We start from the raw sequence: 19709 nt of genomic DNA, 5'->3' as shown, positions 1-19709 counted from the left end.
CGGAGTGTTGAGTGGGAGCCAGTTGAGGAAAATGGAACAGAAATTTGGGGCAGGGGTATAGGAGGAATTTTAAGGCTCTCCATCTGACCCTTGACCCTGACTCCATATCTTATTTCCTTCATTGTTTGCTCATCTTGGTGATTGGTTCCGCTTCATCCTCTGTGACTCGGAGAAGGCCAGCAAACATTTATTGAGCGCTGACTGTATGCGGAACTCGGGGTTAGGTAGCAGAGGGAACACCAATGCTGAGAAAAATTTCTGCGTTTTAAGTGGGGGTGATGGCCAATCTGCAAATAAATACCTCAGGTCCGCTGGTAAGAGCAGCATAAGCGCATGTTGGAGGCTAGTCTAGAAGAACAGCTATTTCTGAACTTTACGCAGGACTGGTTGTCGGACCTGTTCCACTTTCTTGAGGAGGAGATAAGAAAACCTGGAACTGTGAAGCCTTTTTTAAATCTCACATTAATCATCTAAACTCAGAGAGAACAGCAGAGCAACCCTTAGTTTGGGATCCAAGAAAAGAAAAGAAAAAGGGAAGGGAAGGGAAGGGAAGGGAAGGGAAGGGAAGGGAAGGGAAGGGAAGGGAAGGGAAGGGAAGGGAAGGGAAGAGAGCCTTAACCGGTTTGGCTCAGTTGATAGAGCATTGACCTGCGGACTGAAGGGTCCCAAGTTCGATTCCGGTCAAGGGCTCGTACCTTGGTTGCGGGCACATCTCCAGTAGGGGGTGTGCAGGAGGCTGCTGATCGATGCTTCTCTCTCATCAATGTTTCTAACTCTCTATCCCTCTCCCTTCCTCTCTGTAGAAAATCAATAAAATATATTAAAAAATAAATAAAAACAAATAAAAATAAAAGAATTTAAAAAAAGAAAAGAAGTAGCTATATCAGGTAAGGTCGTAAATCTCAATATGAGGTTAAGCAATCATTATCAGCTCACTGACTTGGAATTTTTGTAAGGGACGCGTTTAAAAGGGTTAGATAATGATGGCCAGATAGTGGCGGCTATGCCAGATGGAACGGATAAGGAATGGAAGATAAAGGGAAACAAGAGAATATAGGACAGCGGGAACGGGCTCTGGGCGTGGACAAGTCACCAAAACCACTGGACATGTCTTGGGGCCTACGATACTCCAGTCACGAAATGCTTTCGGGTGGAGCAGAAACTGGGGTGGCTGGTTTAGAAACAGCCTGTGATTCATGACCTGACCTTATTGCCAGCAGGAAGAATGACCCATCCAGCCATTCCCACCTAAGCGACGCTGCGAGCCCAGCAGCAGAACTGGTTCCAGCGGTGCCAGGCTGGGAGCCAGGGCCTCCATTCCCACCCTAGGAAAGAGGGCGAATTCTGTATCTGCAGAGAAGCGGGGCTCGGAACCTGGAGGTGACCCCATGCCAACTTGCCCATGAAAGATCCCAACTCTCATAAGGAAATGTTACCGAGTTCCACTTTCCAGGACATCTATTTGCTCTCGAAAACTGCAGATGTCATCATAACCGCAGCCAGTTCAGCCACAACTTCTCCTTCCAGTAGGAACCCAGTGACTCCAGCAAAAAGGCTCTCCATGCTGCCAGAACCCCGCCCCCGCCCGTAACCATAGGAACGCTGACAAGCCCCAAGCCCGGGATTCCCGGTCCCTTCTCCTCCCTCCCGAATATTGTTTCCCACTCTCTGTCCACATGGGCGCACCACCTCCCTATTGGTCAGTGCCCCTGGGCTGTGCCTCGCCCCAGCCAATAAGCGGCCTGTGCACGTGCACAGCTGCGTATCCCGATAGGTCACTACGGGCCGATCACGCACAGCCTACCTGCGCCAACTAACCGCGTGGGGCGCCAATGAAATGACTCAGTAGCCACTTCCAACCAATCGGCACCAGGCGGGGTTCGCCGCCGGCCTATGGGCGCGCGCCGGGGGCGGGCTATCCCGGCCCGGTCTCCAGTCCCAGCGGGGTTTGTTAAAGCGACAGGCCCCGCGGCGCGCCAGGTCCTCCACGGGGCGTCGCACCGCGGCCGCTGCGGCCCTCCCTGTGCGGCTGGCGCCCGTGACAGCGGCGCCGCTCTGCTCCCGACCCCGGATCCCGGGCGCTGCCGATCTGTTCGGCGGGATGGGCGGTGAAGCGGGGTCGGCAGGGGCCCTGGGCTCCGAGGGTCGCGTCAAGAGCCTGGGTCTGGTGTTCCAGGACGAGCACAAGGGCTGCTATGCGAGCGGCGAGACGGTGGCGGGGCACGTGCTGCTGGAGGCGGCCGAGCCCGTGGCCCTGAGCGCGCTGCGCCTGGAGGCCATCGGCCGCGCCACTGCCGCCTGGGGCCCGAGCGCCGGCTCCGCAGCCCCGGCCTCCGCCTCGGAGGTGGAATACCTGAACGTGCGGCTGAACCTGCGCGAGGCCCCGGCTGGTGAGCGCGGGGACACAGTTCCGAGGTCCGGGTGCCAGCAGGGACGCTTGGGAGGAGGGGGCGCGCCGGGAGATGCCCACCTGCCGGGTGGGTGGCGGCGGGCTCCGGGGGGTGGGGTCCCCGTCGCCGGTCACGCGCAGGTAACAATGCCCGCACCCCGCAACCTCACAGCACCGTGGAGATCCCGCGCGCGGGGGGTGCATCCCTCCACCTGGCAACCCAGACCTTCTAGGACGGCTCTGGGCGTGAGCCGGTTGTCATGGAAACCTGGGATGCGCGGTCAGGAACCCAGCATCTGGGACTGCAGGTCTTGTGTCCCCTGCAGACCTGAGGGAGGGAGGGCGCCACCAGAGGCCGTGCGGCGCCATGCCCTGTGGCACCCCGTGTTTTATGGGTCTCCCCTTCTTCCAGCCCCGAATCTGGATGCTGGTTCGTGGTGAATTGGCCAAACCTGTCCGGCGGGGTGGTGGTAGTTCAAAGAAAAGTGTTTCTTGGCCTTCATCCTTCGTGTCCCTCTCTGGAGAGTTCTGCCTCTGCCTTTCATTCTTTCTCTTTATTATTTTTGCTTCTTTTGTTTCCTTTTTCACGCCACTCCTTTAGAAACAGTAGGGTCTGGACATGGTAAGATTCTCAGGAGGGCCCTAGCTGGTGTGGCCCAGTGGATGGAGCGTCGGCCTGCAGACTGAAGGGTCCCGGGTTCGATTCCGGTCAAGGGCGCATGCCTGGTTGCAGGCTTGATCCTCAGTAGGGGGCATGCAGGAGGCAGCCGATCCATGATTCTCTCTCATCATTGATGTTTCTCTCTCTCTCTCCCCTCTTCCTTCCTCTCTGAAGTCAATAAAAGTCTATTTTTAAAAAATTAGCTGGAGGAAAGATCACCCTTCTTTTCCACTCTTGTGAAAGTCCAGCTTAATAGTCTAGGCTTTTCCAGGAGTCTCCATGTGGGAACCCACTAGATCAGCGGTTCTCAACCTGTGGGTCGCGACCCCTTTGGGGGTTGAATGACCCTTTCACAGGGGTTGCCTAAGACCATGGGAAAACACATATATAATTACATATTGTTTTTGTGATTAGTCACTATGCTTTCATTATGTTCCATTTGTAACAATGAAATTGGGGGTCACCACAACATGAGGAACTGTATTACAGGGCCGCGGCACCAGGAAGGTTGAGAACCATCTAGTAACTAGATGGATGTGCCATTAGCATTACGTGCAAACACTGATTTCCTTCAATCATGAAATGACTAGGAACATTGCATCTTAGTCTTCTTTTAGTTGGTAGAAGCTATCTTACTTTTTTTTCCCTGCCTCATCAACTTCAGCTTTTAGCTATTAAATAATGGTACAAGTCCCCCTCTCTCCCTCCCCAAGAGTAAGATGCATTGTATCTTTGCTTGACCCTTGCTATGTCTTATACAAAATCAATAGAATGTGCAGTTTTGCCTTGTCCTACTATGGAAAAGTAGACTGCCCACAGGTGAATCCTCAAGGTGTGTGAGAATGGAGTGGTCCCCAAAATTGTAGCAAGGAAAAACATATTTGGAACCAAAGCTCTCTTCTGTCTTATGTTTTTGTTTGTTTTTAAATTTATTTTTATTAATTTCAGAGAGGAAGGGAGAGGGAGAGACAGAAACATCAATGATGAGAGAGAATCATGGACCGGCTGCCTCCTGCATGCCCCCTACTGGGGATCGAGCCCGCAACCGGGCATGTGCCCTTGACCGGAATCGAACCCGGGACCCTTCAGTCAGCAGGCCGATGCTCTATCCACTGAGCCAAATGGGCTAGGGCCGAAGCTGTCCTTTGGATGACCAAGAACAGTGTGCTAGGTGACAGCTGTTACCTGCCTTTGTGCCCTTTCATCATGAATATGGTTTCCGGGGGGCAATCAGCTTCCACCTGCCTCCCCCAAAGGTAAGAGACCACAGATTCTCAGGATGGCTGACAGGGCCGTGGAGAGAGAAGTAAGTTGTTTTTGTCCAGGACTTTGAACTCTGTCTCTAGTCCCATGATGACTGAGTCAATAAATGTAAGATTAACAGCAGTTAGACCTACCTAGCAAAAAAAAAAAAAAACAACAACAACAAAAAAAAAACCCTAGCAAAAAAAAATACTTTGCTAAAATCTGGGCTAACCAATAACATTATGATTCACGAGTCAAATTTTCTATTTTCACTCCGATGGAATGGAATGTCCAAATCTAAACAACCTGACTCGCTTGTTTTCAGAATGCACCATAACAAACACTGGCAAAAATATGTTCTACCTTAAAAAACAAACAAACATAGTTTTAGTTGCTTTCATACAGAAATAGAGATCGCTCCCGTATCTAGAAGGAACTCGGAAGAAGTCGGCAACTTTACATGGTCACAGACGCTCCGGGCCACTGAATTCCAACACAGAATGGATTGCAATCACCCGAACGCATTTTCAGAAATACTGAGAGTTTGGGGAAGGGTGGCTGTGGGATCTATTTTCTGAAAACCTCCTCAGCTCATTCTTGGGCATTGCTCATCTGACCCAAATACTTGTTTGCATTGTGACTGATTTTCTTCAGAATTTTATTGCGAAATTGTGGTAGAGAGACAAGACGGGCCAGAGAGTTGGTTTCAGTTCTTGGTCACCCACCGGCAGGGTGACCTTGTGTGCACCCCCCATCCTTCCTGAGCCCCCCTCTAACTCTGTAAAGGGCTTCTAGCTCCCACAGCTCAGCAGTGCCTGAGTTATGGGCTCTGGCTGTAAGACCATTAGCAAATGGAACACCTCCCCGTGACATACGGGAAAGGACGCGTGAGTCAGCCTGGGAAAGTTTTAAATTCTAAACAAATAAATGAGAAAGTGAAAGAGAAAGAGAATGAAAACAAATATTGGAGTCCAAATACTGTCACCCACACATTTATCAACTTTCTCTATTGTTTTTCCTGTTTATGTTTTGAGGTGATTACATGTCTCTTTTAAAGGTTCCCTTTTTAATATATATATATATATAATCAGTTTCCAAGAGGAAGGGAGAGGGAGAGAGAAACATCAATGATGAGAGAGAATCATTGACCGGCTGCCTCCTGCACGCCCCTACTGGGGACCGAGCCCGCAACCCGGGCATGTGCCCTTGACTGGAATCGAACCCAGGACCTTTCAGTCTGCAGGCCGAAGTTCTAACCACTGACAGTTCCTACGTTGGTTAGTTTTGTCTTGAAGAGGGAACTTCAGCTCCCTCCTACCTTCTTTTAAAACCCTGGACCACTGTCCCCCACACAGCTACCATGCCCTGCTTCCTGCTGTTCCCTTCATCTGAGCCCCCTCCCACTCATCTCCATGCCAACCCCAACATGCGATGGGTGTGGTCCCCAGGGTGCCGGTCCCCGGCCCCTCAGGCTCCAGCACTCCGTGGTCACTACTTGGGTACAGGTGTCCAGCTTCCCAAGGCCCTGGTTGAGGATTCAAGTTACTCATCATTATAGCCAACTGCCTGACATCTGAGCACTATCAATTTTGACCTCAAATGAAACCCACCATTTTAAACATTTTATAGTGCTTTAAGTTGTCATATTCAGCCCTGGCTGGTTTGGCTCAGTGGATAGACCATCGGCCTGCAGACTGAAGGGTCCCGGGTTCAATTCTGGTCAAGGGCGCATGCCTGGTTGCAGGCTCGATCCCCAGTAGGGGTTGTGCAGGAAGCAGCTGATCCATGATTCTCTCTCATCATTGATGTTTCTCTCTCTCTCCCTCTCCCTTCCTCTTTGAAATCAATATATATATATTAAAGTTGTCATATTCAATAACCTAGTGGTTACAAATCAGAACTCTAGCCCAGCTCGCAGGAGCACGGGGCCTGCCCTGAGCCTTCCCTTGCTGGCTGCGCAGTGAGTGGGGTGGCTTTGTTGCTCAGGGTCACGGGCACAGCTGGGCACACTGCTCCGTCTCTCACTGTCACCATGGCTCACATCCCCGTGACCTGTTCCTTTAGCCTCCAAGTCACCCTCCTGTGTGTTTAGTTGAATGACCTGAAATGGCAAACATTTTGTTCACTTCCCCCAATACCAGTGTATCACACATTGAAAACTGGGGACAGATTCAGGAGACAATGGGCCAAGACAGTGTTCCTGTTTTCTAAAAGTGCAAGGTTGAAATGTTAACCGAGCTGTTTAAGGTCTGGGGACTCCAGGGAAAAACTATGCCGTCTCACTGCTGATGTCTGCCTTCTAACTGCTTTCCGTGAACGGACGCGGTCCTATCAAGTGGCCGGCAAAGCTCAGAGAGAGCGTTCTGTCTCTGCGGCCCTTTCGTCGTTGTAGTCACCCCACCCCGGAGGGAATTCCACTGTAAACTTGAACCTGTGAGCGTGGGAAGAAGGGAACGTTTACAAGGTTCTCTGGAGGGCCCCTGACCAGCACTGCCAGCGTGGAGCTGGCCTTGGACCTGAACACAGGTGCTGTCTGCGCATTCATCCAAGCGCCCGCGGGGCCTGTGGCCTGGCGCGGTCCGTCCACACCTTGCATCTCGGCCTTCCCACAACAGGGCTAAGCCTGGGCCTGAAATCAGATGGAGCTGGCTGACCCCGAGCAGGAGCAAGGGTCATGGCCGTGCATGGCAAAGCCCCTGTCTGTATCCCAAGCTAACCCCCAAACACCCGCTCATCGGCAGACCTGGATTATAATCGATACGGGGTTCTCGCTTAATAACCGGTCCTGTTGGCTGTGTAGTATTATACTCAATATGCATAACAGTCGAAGTTAATTTTTCACCTCTTTTTCCACCTCTGCCCAAGGAGTACACAGCCTGACTTTTGTGATATACCCAAAATAGATGGATGTATTTTTTGATTAGTTCGTTTTCAGTCAAATTTAATATTGGTGTCTGATGTTAGCATAATAGTGTACTGATGTTAGTATACCCGTGCTAGGATAAGAGTGGGTGGTATCCATACAAATGTTTATGTATATACATATAAGTGTATGTGTACACTTGTTTATGTATAAACATATATGTGTGTGCAAATGTTTATGTATATACATGTATGTGTACACATGTTTATGTGTATATGTGTGTGTATACATGTTTGTGTATATACACATAAGTGTGTGTACACATTTATGTATAAACATATGTGCATGCAAATGTTTATGTACATACACAAGTGTGTGTACATGTTCATGTGTATACATATGCATGTATACAAATGTTTACGTATATGCACATAAGTGTGTGTATGTTTATGTATATACATATGTGTGCATACAAATGTTTATGTACATACACATAAGTGTGTACATGTTCATGTGTATACAGATGCGTGTATACAAATGTTTATGTATATGCACATAAGTGTGTGTATGTTCATGTATATACATATGTGTGCATACAAATGTTTATGTACATACACATAAGTGTGTACATGTTCATGTGTATGCAGATGCATGTATACAAATGTTTATGTATATACACATAAGTGTATACACGTTTATGCATGTACATATATGTGTGTTTACAAATGTTTATGTGTATACGCGTACGTGTGTGTGCACACGTTTGTGCATATGGGAGCGCTGGGCTCTCACTTTCTGCTTGGTACTTGTGTAATTGTCTATATGAAGACAGAAGCTATATACGTGGTGAAACTTGGTACAAACTGACTCAAATTTTAATTCTCGAAATCTCGGTTCAGTGACCTCTCTGGCGTACACCAGCTATTACAGCCAGGGAAACCGCCTTTTTAAAAAACTTCTGATGTAGGTGGTGACACTTCTTGACCGAGTCCTAGCCTTCGTCAGAATCCAATGTGTTCTCCTTCATAGGTGAAGGCACCCTCCTGCTGCAGCCCGGAAAACACGAATTCCCATTTAGCTTTCAGCTGCCGTCCGAGTAAGTGCGACAGCGGCAACTTGTTTAAATTTTCTTCCCTGCCCCACGTCACCCCCACGTGAGGGTGCAGGCCCTTCCGGCTCTCGGGTGTGCTGGCTTATCCCGAAGAGCCCCAAACAGACCCGCCCCGGCTCAGGCTCACGGGCACGCCGGGCACCCCTGCTCTCACTCATTTTTCTTTTAACCACACCAACATGCTAAGAGCTTTGCCTGGCGTGTGTGTGTGTGTGTGTGTGTGTGTGTGTGTGTGTGTATGTGTTTTAATCTTTATTGTTGCAAGTATTACATAGGTCCTCCCCCGCCCCCCCCCCCCCCCCATTAACCTCTCCAGCCCGCTCTGGTGTTGTTACCTGAGCAATAAGCTTAGACAGTCATCTCTTTGGCTGGCTCAGGCCCTTAGTCACGTCCTTCAGCGGGAAGTACGGAAGCATTCAGTACTGCGTGAGGGCGGTCTTGGAGAGGCCCAGGCTCCCCGAGCAGAGTGTCAGGCGGGAACTCCAGGTGATCAGTCACATCGATGTCAACACGCCGGCATTACTCGTAAGTCCTTCCTCCTTCCTTCCCGCCCCGGCCCTCTCTTCCTCCTTCCTCTTTGTGGTGGAATCCCCGCCTAACCAGTTTAGGGTTCGTCTGCCCTGTCCCTTTCCCGATACGATCTCGTAACCCCGTGGTCGGCAAACTGCGGCTCGCGAGCCACATGCAGCTCTTGGGCCCCTTGAGAGTGGCTCTTCCTAAGCCTTAGGACAGTGATGGCGAACCTATGACACGCGAACTCATTTTTTTGGTTGATTTTTCTTTGTTAAATGGCATTTAAATATATAAAATAAATATCAAAAATATAAGTCTTTGTTTTACTATGGTTGCAAAGATCAAAAAATTTCTATGTAACACGGCACCAGAGTTAAGTTAGGGTTTTTCAAAATGCTGACACGCTGGGCTCAAAAGGTTCGCCATCACTGCCTTAGGAGTGCCCTAATGAAGTTCATAACAATGTACCTACCTGTATAGTTTAAGTTTAAAAAAGTTGGCTCTCAAAAGAAATTTCAATCATTGTACTATTGATACTTGGCTCTGTTGACTAATGAGTTTGCCGACCACTGTGCCCATAGGCGTTCATCCTACACCTATGCTCCGAGGTTGAGCAAATGACAAATCGCGTGTGTGAACACTATGGGCCGCTTCTGCCAACCGGTGACGCAGGCCGGGGACGCACGGATAAAGCTTATTAGTAACAATAACGCGGACCCGGAGAGCCGTCACTTCCACCAGAGCCGCCTCACGCACGGGGCTGGGGGGTTCTCCACCCTCCCGTAATAGCAGGTTGGGGAGCAGCAATTACGCAAGAGTATTAATCATGCGCAGCCTGTGATTGGGGCCCGGGCCATTGTGCTATGCACCCGGCCATCTCGCGTGTCATTTTCTAACACGCAGTACGCGCATGCAGCTGTGTGGAGGTCCTTTCACTCATCATCTCCTTCTGACAGATCTGGCCGCATGACAGCATTGAACTTCTAATAACCACCCGGAATACTGCAGCCCGAGGAGAAAGATTGGGCCATAAGTAACAACGGAATGGCCGCGACGGGGGCTAATGAGCGAGATTCTTTTATCTAAACCCACATTATCAAAATCATATAAAATTATACCTTGTGCTTTCATGATAGCTGCTGGGACCTAATGGTTCTTCATTTCAATATGAATGATTTTTCTTTTCTTTTCTTTTTTTTTTTTTTTTACTTCATATAACATACTGGGGTAATTTAAACTTTTCATCATGACACTGGGCACAAAGATGTTATTTTAATATGGGGGGTTTCTGTTTCTTTTTTTTTAGCTAATGCTTTTAAAGATAAGGGGAAAAGCCAGGAGTTAGAGGAGTTGTTTAACTCTATTTTCGCATGAAAATGGAATAGAATTTCCTCTAATGTTCACCTTTAGATTGTGAAAATATTAACAGATGTGCCCTGTTTGCACATTTGAGACCCAAATCATAAATTAACCGGCGCCCAGCGATCCGGTTTATAGCTATGGCTTACCCCCGGCTTAACACCTTTGAAAACTGACAATGCTACATGTCTTGTATTTTTAAAAACTAATTCGAATTGGGAGATAAACTATTTATGGGGCCATTGTGGCAAATGATTTAAAGAGCTTTTCTTTTTTGCCTCAAAAAAAAAAAAAACAGATACTATTATCCTTTATTATTCTTTCTTTTTAAAAAACGTATTTTTATTGGTTTCAGAGAGGAAGGGAGAAGGAGAGAGAGAGAGAGAAACATCAGTGATGAGAGAGAATCATAGACCGGCTGCCTCCTGCACACCCCCTACTGGGGATCGAGCCCTCAACCCAGGCACGTGCCCTTGGCGGGAATCGAACCTGGGACCCTTCAGTCCACAGGCCAACGCTCCACTGAGCCAAGCCGGCTAGGGCTACTATTCTTTCTATAAACAAAGAAGAAAAACATTGTAACTTGGGGCTTTACAATGAACTTGTGATCAGTGCATCTTGTAACCCGAGCCTTTTGGGTGTCGTATCATTTCCTTTGCCGCTAGTGGGATGGAAAGTGTGGTGGTGTGTTCATAACCATTGGGATCCTTAACGCTGGGTACGTTTTCCTGCCATTACACCAAAACCACAAGCCATTCTAAGTTAAAAACACTGGAAATATCTGCCTAACAATGCATTTTGAAGGAAGTGGGGAGGAAAAAAGGGCAGTTGGCTTACCCCACAGTGTACATGCCAAAACACATAGAACATGGTGATTATTGATTTTTCTGCCATTCTCCTTTGACCTGATCTCCATATAAAGTCTTAAAATAAAATAGTAGTTCTCAACATGTGAACAGGGGTGACTAGAGGTGCTGGTTGCTTTTGTAAGGGATGGTATATCATTTCCCAGAAACGTAATGACTCGGATGGTCCCACCCTAACGTGAATCTAAACATTCACCTGAGTTTTCCTAAAAAGGGAATGATTTTCAGTGCTTCCTGTTTCAGTAAGTATTCTACCTAAAATGTCACAGGACATCAGAAAGGTTGATCTGTCTTTTGGAAGACATTCCTTTACAACTGCGTCAGAAGAATAACATCATTTTCTAAGTTTTGTGAATTTCCTGGACTGGTGTAATTAAAGCTGTTTTATTATTTGAAATTTCCAAGAGCCCCGTATTTAAAACTCAAGAGAAAATGGTTGGCTGCTGGTTTTTCACGTCGGGTCCCGTCTCGCTGAGTGCCAAAATCGAAAGGAAGGGATATTGTAACGGTAAGCACGATGTTTTGAAAGTTCAAATGGCAAATGCATTCATTTTATTCGCTAATTTAAGTGATTTTAAATAGTGTGTTTTGTCATTTCTGAAGTATATACTATTTTAAAACATGAATAATAAATGTTGCTGTTTTTAATGTAAATAATTGATATGTAGCCCGGCCAGTATGGCTCAGTGATTGAGTGTCGACCTATGAACCATGAGGTCACGGTTCAATTCCCGGTCAAGGTCACATGCCCGGGTTGCGGGCTCGATCCCCAGTGTGGAGCATGCAGGAGGCAGCAGGTCCATGATTCTCTCTCATCATTGATGTTTCTATCTCATTGATGTTTCCATCTCTCTTTCTCCCTCTCCCTTCTTCTCTGAAGTCAATAAAAATATATATTTTTTAAAGTAAATAACTGATATTTAAATATTTTTGAGTGGACAAGTAGATTCCAATAAAATGCCAGGTATTCCTGACGTCAGTCCTGTTACTCTTACGCCTGGAAAAGTGGGTAAATACTGGCGTCTTGTTTTCGTGTAAAGAATGTCCACAGCAGTGTTGCTCAGAGGAGAGCTCTTGTACGAAAGCGCTGCTAGGCATTCTGATTCCACGCTGGGAATATAAACACTCGGGGCTGGAATGTAGAACACCGGCCAGCTTAACAGTCTGCTGATATCAGAGCTCCCATGTGAAGGGCCCCATTCCGCTCCAGGGATCTGCCCCCCACCCCGGGGTCCCAGCTTATCGGAAATGAAGGGGGGATGGTAGGTAGGATGGTGGGCGTACATGTGCATGTAAAACTTGCCCACCATGCATTGTTTTATTCGTGCCTGACCGTCCGGTCCTTAAAAGCCAAGGCTCAGTTCTTGGGGAGGGGGGGGCGGGGGCAGATTAAATTGGGGGGCACTGAGCTTGTTAGTGATCATTTGTACTTAATATGGCATTCAATCATTAACTTGTCATTTACATCACTTTAGAACTGATAACCTAATATCACAACACTAGAAAGTGAATAATCTATAATAGTAAAAGGGTAATATGCTAATTAGACCAGAGGACCTTCCATCGAAGCCAGGGCTTCAAGGGAAGCCCGGATCCCAGGTGCTAGAGGGAAGCCAGTGCTGGCAGCCGGGGGAAGGAAGGCTTATTCTTGAATGAATTTCATGCATCAGGCCTCTAGTCCTATATAATAAAAGGCTAATATGCAAATTGTCCCCTTGATGGGGAGTTCAACCGGTAGTTCAACCAGTGGACGGAGACGGCCAGCCAACCACCCACAGCCCCGCCTCCCCTGGCTGGCCCCGCCCCTGATCAGGCCCCCCAACCTGTGCATGAATTCGTGCACTGGGCCTCGAGTGCAATAATAAAACAACGTCCACCACAACCTGCAGTGAATTTTCATTCCTCCGACTCAGATTTACAATAAGTTTTCCATCAGGGCTTCTCAAAACTTGTTGCAGTTTTGTTGCAAACCTTCCAGCTTTTCTTGGTAACAGCTCTACTCCACCGTGGGGAGAACTTCCTGCAAAGTCTCTGAAGGTTTTGTGTTGTTTTTTTCCATTTTAGGAGAAGCTATTCCAATCTATGCAGAAATAGAGAACTGTTCCTCCCGCCTGGTCGTCCCCAAAGCTGCTATTTTCCAAACCCAGACGTACTTGGCCAGCGGGAAAACGAAGACCGTCCGGCACATGGTCGCCAACGTGCGAGGAAACCACATCGCTTCCGGGAGCACCGACACGTGGAACGGGAAGATGCTGAAAATCCCGCCCCTCCCGCCGTCCATCCTGGACTGCTGCATCATCAGAGTGGACTACACCCTGGCGGTAAGCAGAGCTCTTGGCAAAACCAGCAGCCAGCGTGCCCAATGGAGCCATGCCGGCGCCGCGGTCCTGGGACTGTGCACACGTGATACCTAGGGAACTGGCATTTCAGGGCGGCAGCACTGCACCAAACTGTGGGCCCTGTGAGCAAAACTATCCCCCTACCGCAGCGGTTCTCAACCTGTGGGTCGCGACCCCTTTGGGGGTGGAACGACCCTTTCACAGGGGTCGCCTTAGACCATCGGAAAACACATAGATAATCACATATTGTTTTTGTGATGAATCACTGTGCTTTCACTATGTTCAATTTGTAACAATGAAAATGCATCCTGCGTATCAGATATTTACATGACGATTCATAACAGCAGCAAAATGACAGCTATGAAGTAGCAACGAAAATTATTTTATGGTTGGGGGTCACCACAACATGAGGAGCTGTATGAAAGGGTCGCGGCATGAGGAAGGTTGAGAACCACTGCTCTACGGGATTTAATTAAATGACATGAAAGAATTCAGGTGCATGAAGGACACGAATTTCCTCTTCTATGGTTATTATGTAAGCCACGCTCACTAGCAGGGAAGTGTGTTAAGGCCACGGCTCCCCGTCCCCCCATCCCTGAGTGCTCGCAGTATGTGGTGCAATCCTCTTGCCGTCTGGTCTGTCCTTCCGTTTATTGGGTCTCGACAATGGACAATTGTATGGCGGGGCGGTGGCAGATGACAAAGGCATTTGTTTCTATGAAAAAATCAATGAATCAGCTGTTTCTGTAAGGTTTAACTTCGTTGGTGCCTTTTTTTTTTAAAATATATTTTTATTGATTTCAAAGAGGAAGGAAGAGGGAGAGAGATAGAAACACCAATGATGAGAAACACTGACCAGCTGCCTCCTGCACGCCCCCTACTGGGGATGGAACCCGCAATCCGGGCATGTGCCCTCGACCGGAATCGAACTCAGGACCCTTCAGTCCCTAGGTCGATGCTCTATCCACTGAGCCAAACAGGCTAGGGTTGTTGGTGCCTTTCTGTGTCTTTCATTTCCTTTTCTTCTTTTCTTTTTGGCATAATAGGTGTATATTCACATCCCTGGTGCTAAAAAACTGATGCTGGAGCTGCCCCTGGTGATCGGGACGGTCCCGTACAACGGCTTTGCCAGCAGGAACTGCAGCATGGCCAGCCAGTTCAGCGTGGACATGAGCTGGTGGGCGCTGGCGCTGCCGGAACAGCCCGAAGGTAAAGGGCCTGGGGTTCTCGCAGAATGAAGCTTTGCACGCAAAGTACCTCAGCACAGGACGGGGAACAGAGCGAGGCCTCAGATGGGAATTCCTGCCGCCACCAGAGCTACCCTTTCGCTTCCTCTTACTAAACCCATCAGACAGTTTTACGAGAAGCCACTGAGAGTGCAGCTTGCCCGGGAATAAAGTCTGCATTTCCTGATTCTGGCGTAGAATAGTAAAGCAACAAAAGGGAGTCAGCATGAAAGTACAGGGTCATATATTTTCTGTAGCCACAGTTCTTTTTTTGCTTTTAAATATATTTTTATTGGTTTCAGAGGGAGGAAGGGAGAGGGAGAGAGAGAGAAACATCAATGATGAGAATCATTGATCGGCTGCCTCCTGCATGCCCCACACGAGGGATCGAGCCTGCAACCCAGGCATGTGTCTTGATGGGGAATTGAACCGTGACCTCCTGGTTCATAGGTTGACACTCAACCACTGGGCCACGCCAGCCGGCTGTAGCCACATTTCAATGATTTTTTTTTTAACCTAGACCCGTGGTTGGCAAACTGCAGCTCGCGAGCCACATACGGCTCTTTGGCCCCTTGAGTGTGGCTCTTCCTAAGCCTTAGGAGTACCCTAATGAAGTGAATAACAATGTACCTACCTATATAGTTTAAGTTTAAAAAATGTGGCTCTCAAAAGAAATTTCAATTGTTGTACTGTTGATATTTGGCTCTGTTGACTAATGAGTTTGCTGACCACTGTCCTAGACTATAATACACATCTCAAAAGAATAGAGTATCATCAATGCTAGTTGTTTTATCAAAGCAGATTTTTTTAAATGCTTTTTGGTGCAATGTGCGTAAAAACTTGCTGATCAGAGGGAAGGGCACCACTGCTTCATCATCAACTTGAAAGATATTTCTTGCTTCCTTAGAGTTCGGAGGGGATTGTGGAGTTGGGTTTTGCAGGGGTGTCTCAGTCCCGCCCCTTTCTGCTTCAGCCCCCCCAGATTACACGGACGTGGTGTCAGAAGAAGAAGTCTCCAGGCACGGCGCTCCTTACCCGCGGCCGCCCAGCTGGGAGGGAGAGGCCCGCTGCCCCGCCTTCGCCTGCGTCCAGGACTTCCGGCTTCAGCCCCCACCTCTTTATTCCGAGGTAAACAGAGCGAAAGCGGGTCCATTCGACCTGCGACCTGCACTGTGCTCTCTGTTCAGGAGCCTTGGTCTGTGGCTAACGCCTAGGTCAGTGGTTCTCAACCTTCCTAATGCCGCGACCCTTTCATACAGCTCCTCATGTCGTGGTGACCCCCAACCATAAAATTATTTTCCTTGCTACTTCATAGCTGTCATGTTGCTACTGTTATGAATCGTCATGTAAATATCTGATATGCAGGGCGTATTTTCATTGTTACAGATTGAACATAATTGAAGCATAGTGATTAATCACAAAAACAATATGTAATTGTATATGTGTTTTCCGATGGTCTTAGGTGACCCGTGTGAAAGGGTCGTTCGACCCCCAAAGGGGTCGTGACCCACAGGTTGAGAACCGCTGGTCTAGGTCGTAAGGAATCCATATTTAAAACAAGTCCGTGTGTGCTTTTACGGTGAGGACAGATGACCACTGTGTCACCGGCCACCTTCTCCCATGGAGGACTTTCCCTGTGCTCCGTTAGCGCGTGGGACGTGGCCGAGGACACGGAGCATGAAAGCGCCTCCCGGGACTTCGTGGTCGCCCCCATCGCGACCTTAGAAATAGGTCCTGGCGTCGCTGTCAGGTAGTAGCCGGGCTGCTCTCTCTCTTGCAGGTCGATCCGCATCCCAGTCGCATCGGGGAGGCCCAGCCTGTCTCCTTCATCCTCTGAACGCGCCTCAGAAATCAGTGACCCGCACCAGAGAGCGCTGGCTCGCTCTCCCCGCCTTTCCGGGACTGAGGGAGGGACGATCCGCTTAAGAACATAAATAGGTCGACACCAAGGAATTAAAAACTACGTGAACTTTCCAGGGCCCGACGGGACTGTTGCCCCAGCTGATGGCAGGGCCGAGTGTCCCCGTGGAAGAGTGGGCGACCTTGGGAAGCCGCAGCAGCGTGTCACGGGAGTCCGGCTGGGGACCCAGTAGGCGAAGGGGCCTGGAAGGTGTGTGACCGGGGCAGCGTGCCTCCCTCGGGAGCTCAGAGCGCAGCGAAGGGACACTGAGCTTCCGGGCTATGTGGGCGCGCTGGGAGGGCACTTGATTTGGGAGAAGTTGGCAGCGCAGGGATGTGCCGGCCCCGGGGCCAGGGGTTGCCTGATTCCTCCCCGACCCCCTAGGACTCAAGTCCAGGAAAGACCTTTCCTGAGGTCACGGTCCTGGGAAGTGATTGGGCGCTCACTGTCCCCCGGGGCTGGCTTGGCTGGTTCGAGACAGGGTTTGTAAGTGGGCGGTGGAGTAGGATGTCGAGGCCCGTCAGTTCCAAGGGGAAAAATGAACTTCAACCCGGAAACCCGTCTGTGGAAGGCTGGGGTTTTTACCCTCAATAAGCACCTGGACAGGATACGTGTTTGGTTTCCCTCACGTCTTGTTTATAAGAGCATGTCAGAAAGAGAAGGGCCGGGAGACGGGGGATGTTGCATCCTTAGAAGGCCTTGATAACTACTCCAGAAAGAGAGGAAAAGAAGGCCTTTTCCTAACCTACCTCTAGGGGCGATCGGATTGGTTTGAAACCTCGGTCTGACAAGTTTTTGGAGAGTCTACACGTGGCAGTGGGGTCTTACCGCACCCATCACCGCATCTGAAACCGCTCCGGGGAAAAACCCATACAGTTAGCGTTGGAGGGAAGTTCCCGGATAAACAGATATACCAAAGGGCATTTCAAAATAAACGCAAAGTCAAAGAGGGTGGACATGCCGTTTTTTTTAAAAGGCATGGATTTCATTCCTGGCGGGAAGACTTCGTGGCTCCTGATGACCGGCACCGCCTCGTACCGCGTTAGTCCAATTCTTCAGTGATGCTGTTGAAACTGTGATCTCGCTTATTGTTTTGGTGCAATATCTCATGAGCATTTAACCTCAGGACAGTGAGACCAGCAGGCTAGTGCCGCTGCTAACATTCTGAGGAGTGTTTTCCCTCTTCCCCTGGGCCCTGGCAGTCCTGGTCTCAGGGCCCCGTGCTCTGTCCTCCCGTCTGTCGGTTCTGTGGACTGGGAGCGAGTCTGGACAGGAGGGGACGGGAGGTGGGGTTCCTGCGACGGAGATTTGGGACCAGCCGAGGCCTTCGGTCTCCCCCAAATCCTAAGGTTTGATCTAGAAACCCCGGTGCTTCATTCAACAGAACCGTTTACCTTTCAATCAGTGTGTTCGGTGAGGAATAGAAAAAAAAAATTCTCTCCGGTTAAATTCTGAATTAAAAAATGAGTCGGCCACCTGATCAGGGATTTTTCTACGGACATTAGATACTTGTCTGTTTTTTTTCACCCCTCTCTTCTCCGTGGTCACGGAAGCCTCACACGCATGTCTTTCCGTGGGAGCCACTGTTTAAAAATCCGCCATGCAAGACGGTTACACCGACACGCGTGCGTGGGCCTGAAATTGTCCCAGCGCTCTGTCCCCGCCTGGGTTTCCGACTGCTCGTTTTGGTGTGCGCTGTGGAACAGGGATATGCGTTTAAGCACGGTCGAAACTGTTTCGGTTTTACTTTTAAAGAGATCCCCTTCCGCTACTGGTTGAATTCTAAATTAGTTCACCCGCCTCGTCCAGACTTGGTCCGTCTCCACGGCACCCAGACACAGTGAAGAATGAAGTAGAACAGGGAGGAGGACGAGAAGGTCTGAGTGTCTGGCTCGAGACCGGAAAGCCAGGACTTACTAGATTGTCCCCCCGGGGTTGCTTTCTCCGATTGGTTGGAGGAATCATGACGCGAACCCAGAAAACGGAAGCACAGCTGACATAGCCCTGAAGACCTCAGAAGTGGGGTTCGCCCTTTTCATTCCTATCAGTATGTCTGCCCTTCAGTGGGTAGAGGGCATTCCTTTCCATATCAAGAGTTTCTGAATGTAGTTCATTCTACACGGGAACAGAGAATACTTGGCAATGAAGGTTAAAAGTTAGCTAGCTGTGGTATTTGCTCGCATAGCTCCATGTTTAGTTTCCAAAGAAACCATGGCCTTAGAATTTTCTTTCTGATGCAAACATTTTGCAGTTGAAAATGTGAAACTTTTGGCACACAAAAAAATTTTCTGTGGGTAGAACTTTTTTTTTTTTTTTTTTCAGTAAGAAACTCAATAGGCTGGGGGTTGTGTTTTTGATAAGTTGACGATGACCGCTTTTTTATTTTTATTCTTAAAAATGTAGCAATTTAACCCACAGGAAAAAAAACAACAATGAAAATTGTATTTTGTACTCTTGTTTGGACCCCATGGGTTCCTTTTGTTAATAAAATGATCACACTGATGCTGGGAGTGGCTGGTTTGGTTTTGTTCTGTTCTGTTTGGGTGTGACTGTGACGTAAACTGTTACAGACTTAAGGGGAATCGGTACCATAAAACCAACACGCACTGCAGTGAGGGTGCCTTGTGTCCAGAGGGTGTGAGCCTGTTTATTTTTTACTCTATTTTTTGTTGTTGTTGTTCATCCTCACCCGAGGATATATTTCCACTGATTTTTAGGAAGAGGGAGAAACAGACAATCGATGTGAGAGAAACACATTGATTGGTTGCCTCCTACATGGGCCCTGACCAGGGCCCAGGCCAGGGAGGAGGCTGCAACCGAGGTATGTACCCTTGACCGGAATTGAACCCGGGACCCTTTGGTCCGCAGGCCAACGCTCTATCCACTGAGCCACACCGGCTAGGGCTTCTGAGCCTGTTTTCACAAAGGGCTGGGTTTCCCCAACATCAGTGGAGGAGGAGCAGTTAAGAGGAGTAATACGTATAAGCTCTATGGGTGAATAATAGACCATTATCTGCCTTTATCCCCGAAGGTAGTGGCCACTTTCCAAAGCCTTGGATTGATTTAGTGGGTCTGGTGGGCAGCTGATGGGCCCCCCCACACTACGGACACAGGCCTAAATAAATCTTCCCTTTCCATTGAATACTCACATAGACAAAAGCCATATGTGTTGTTTTGGGGGTTTTTTCGGGGGGAGGGGTTGTTTTTTAAAATATATTTTTATCGATTTCAGAAAGG

General features: G+C 48.8%; 1 protein-coding gene across 1 annotated transcript; it reads left to right on the top strand.

Moving 5' to 3' along the window:
- The first annotated feature begins 1959 nt into the window (after positions 1-1959).
- Positions 1960-18975, top strand: ARRDC4 (arrestin domain containing 4). Its single transcript, XM_036355693.1, has 8 exons — positions 1960-2390; positions 8188-8254; positions 8647-8794; positions 11413-11515; positions 13072-13328; positions 14393-14555; positions 15546-15700; positions 16353-18975. The coding sequence occupies exons 1-8, from the start codon at positions 2102-2104 to the stop codon at positions 16407-16409; spliced, it is 1239 nt and encodes a 412-aa protein (XP_036211586.1). The 5' UTR covers positions 1960-2101; the 3' UTR covers positions 16410-18975.
- Positions 18976-19709: the final 734 nt, after the last annotated feature.

The sequence above is a fragment of the Myotis myotis genome, unplaced genomic scaffold (assembly GCF_014108235.1).
Source record: "Myotis myotis isolate mMyoMyo1 unplaced genomic scaffold, mMyoMyo1.p scaffold_m19_p_23, whole genome shotgun sequence".
NCBI classification, from domain to species: Eukaryota; Metazoa; Chordata; class Mammalia; order Chiroptera; family Vespertilionidae; genus Myotis; species Myotis myotis.
The sequence above is the reverse complement of the archived record's forward strand: the minus strand, read 5'-3'. Positions and strand labels throughout refer to the sequence as shown.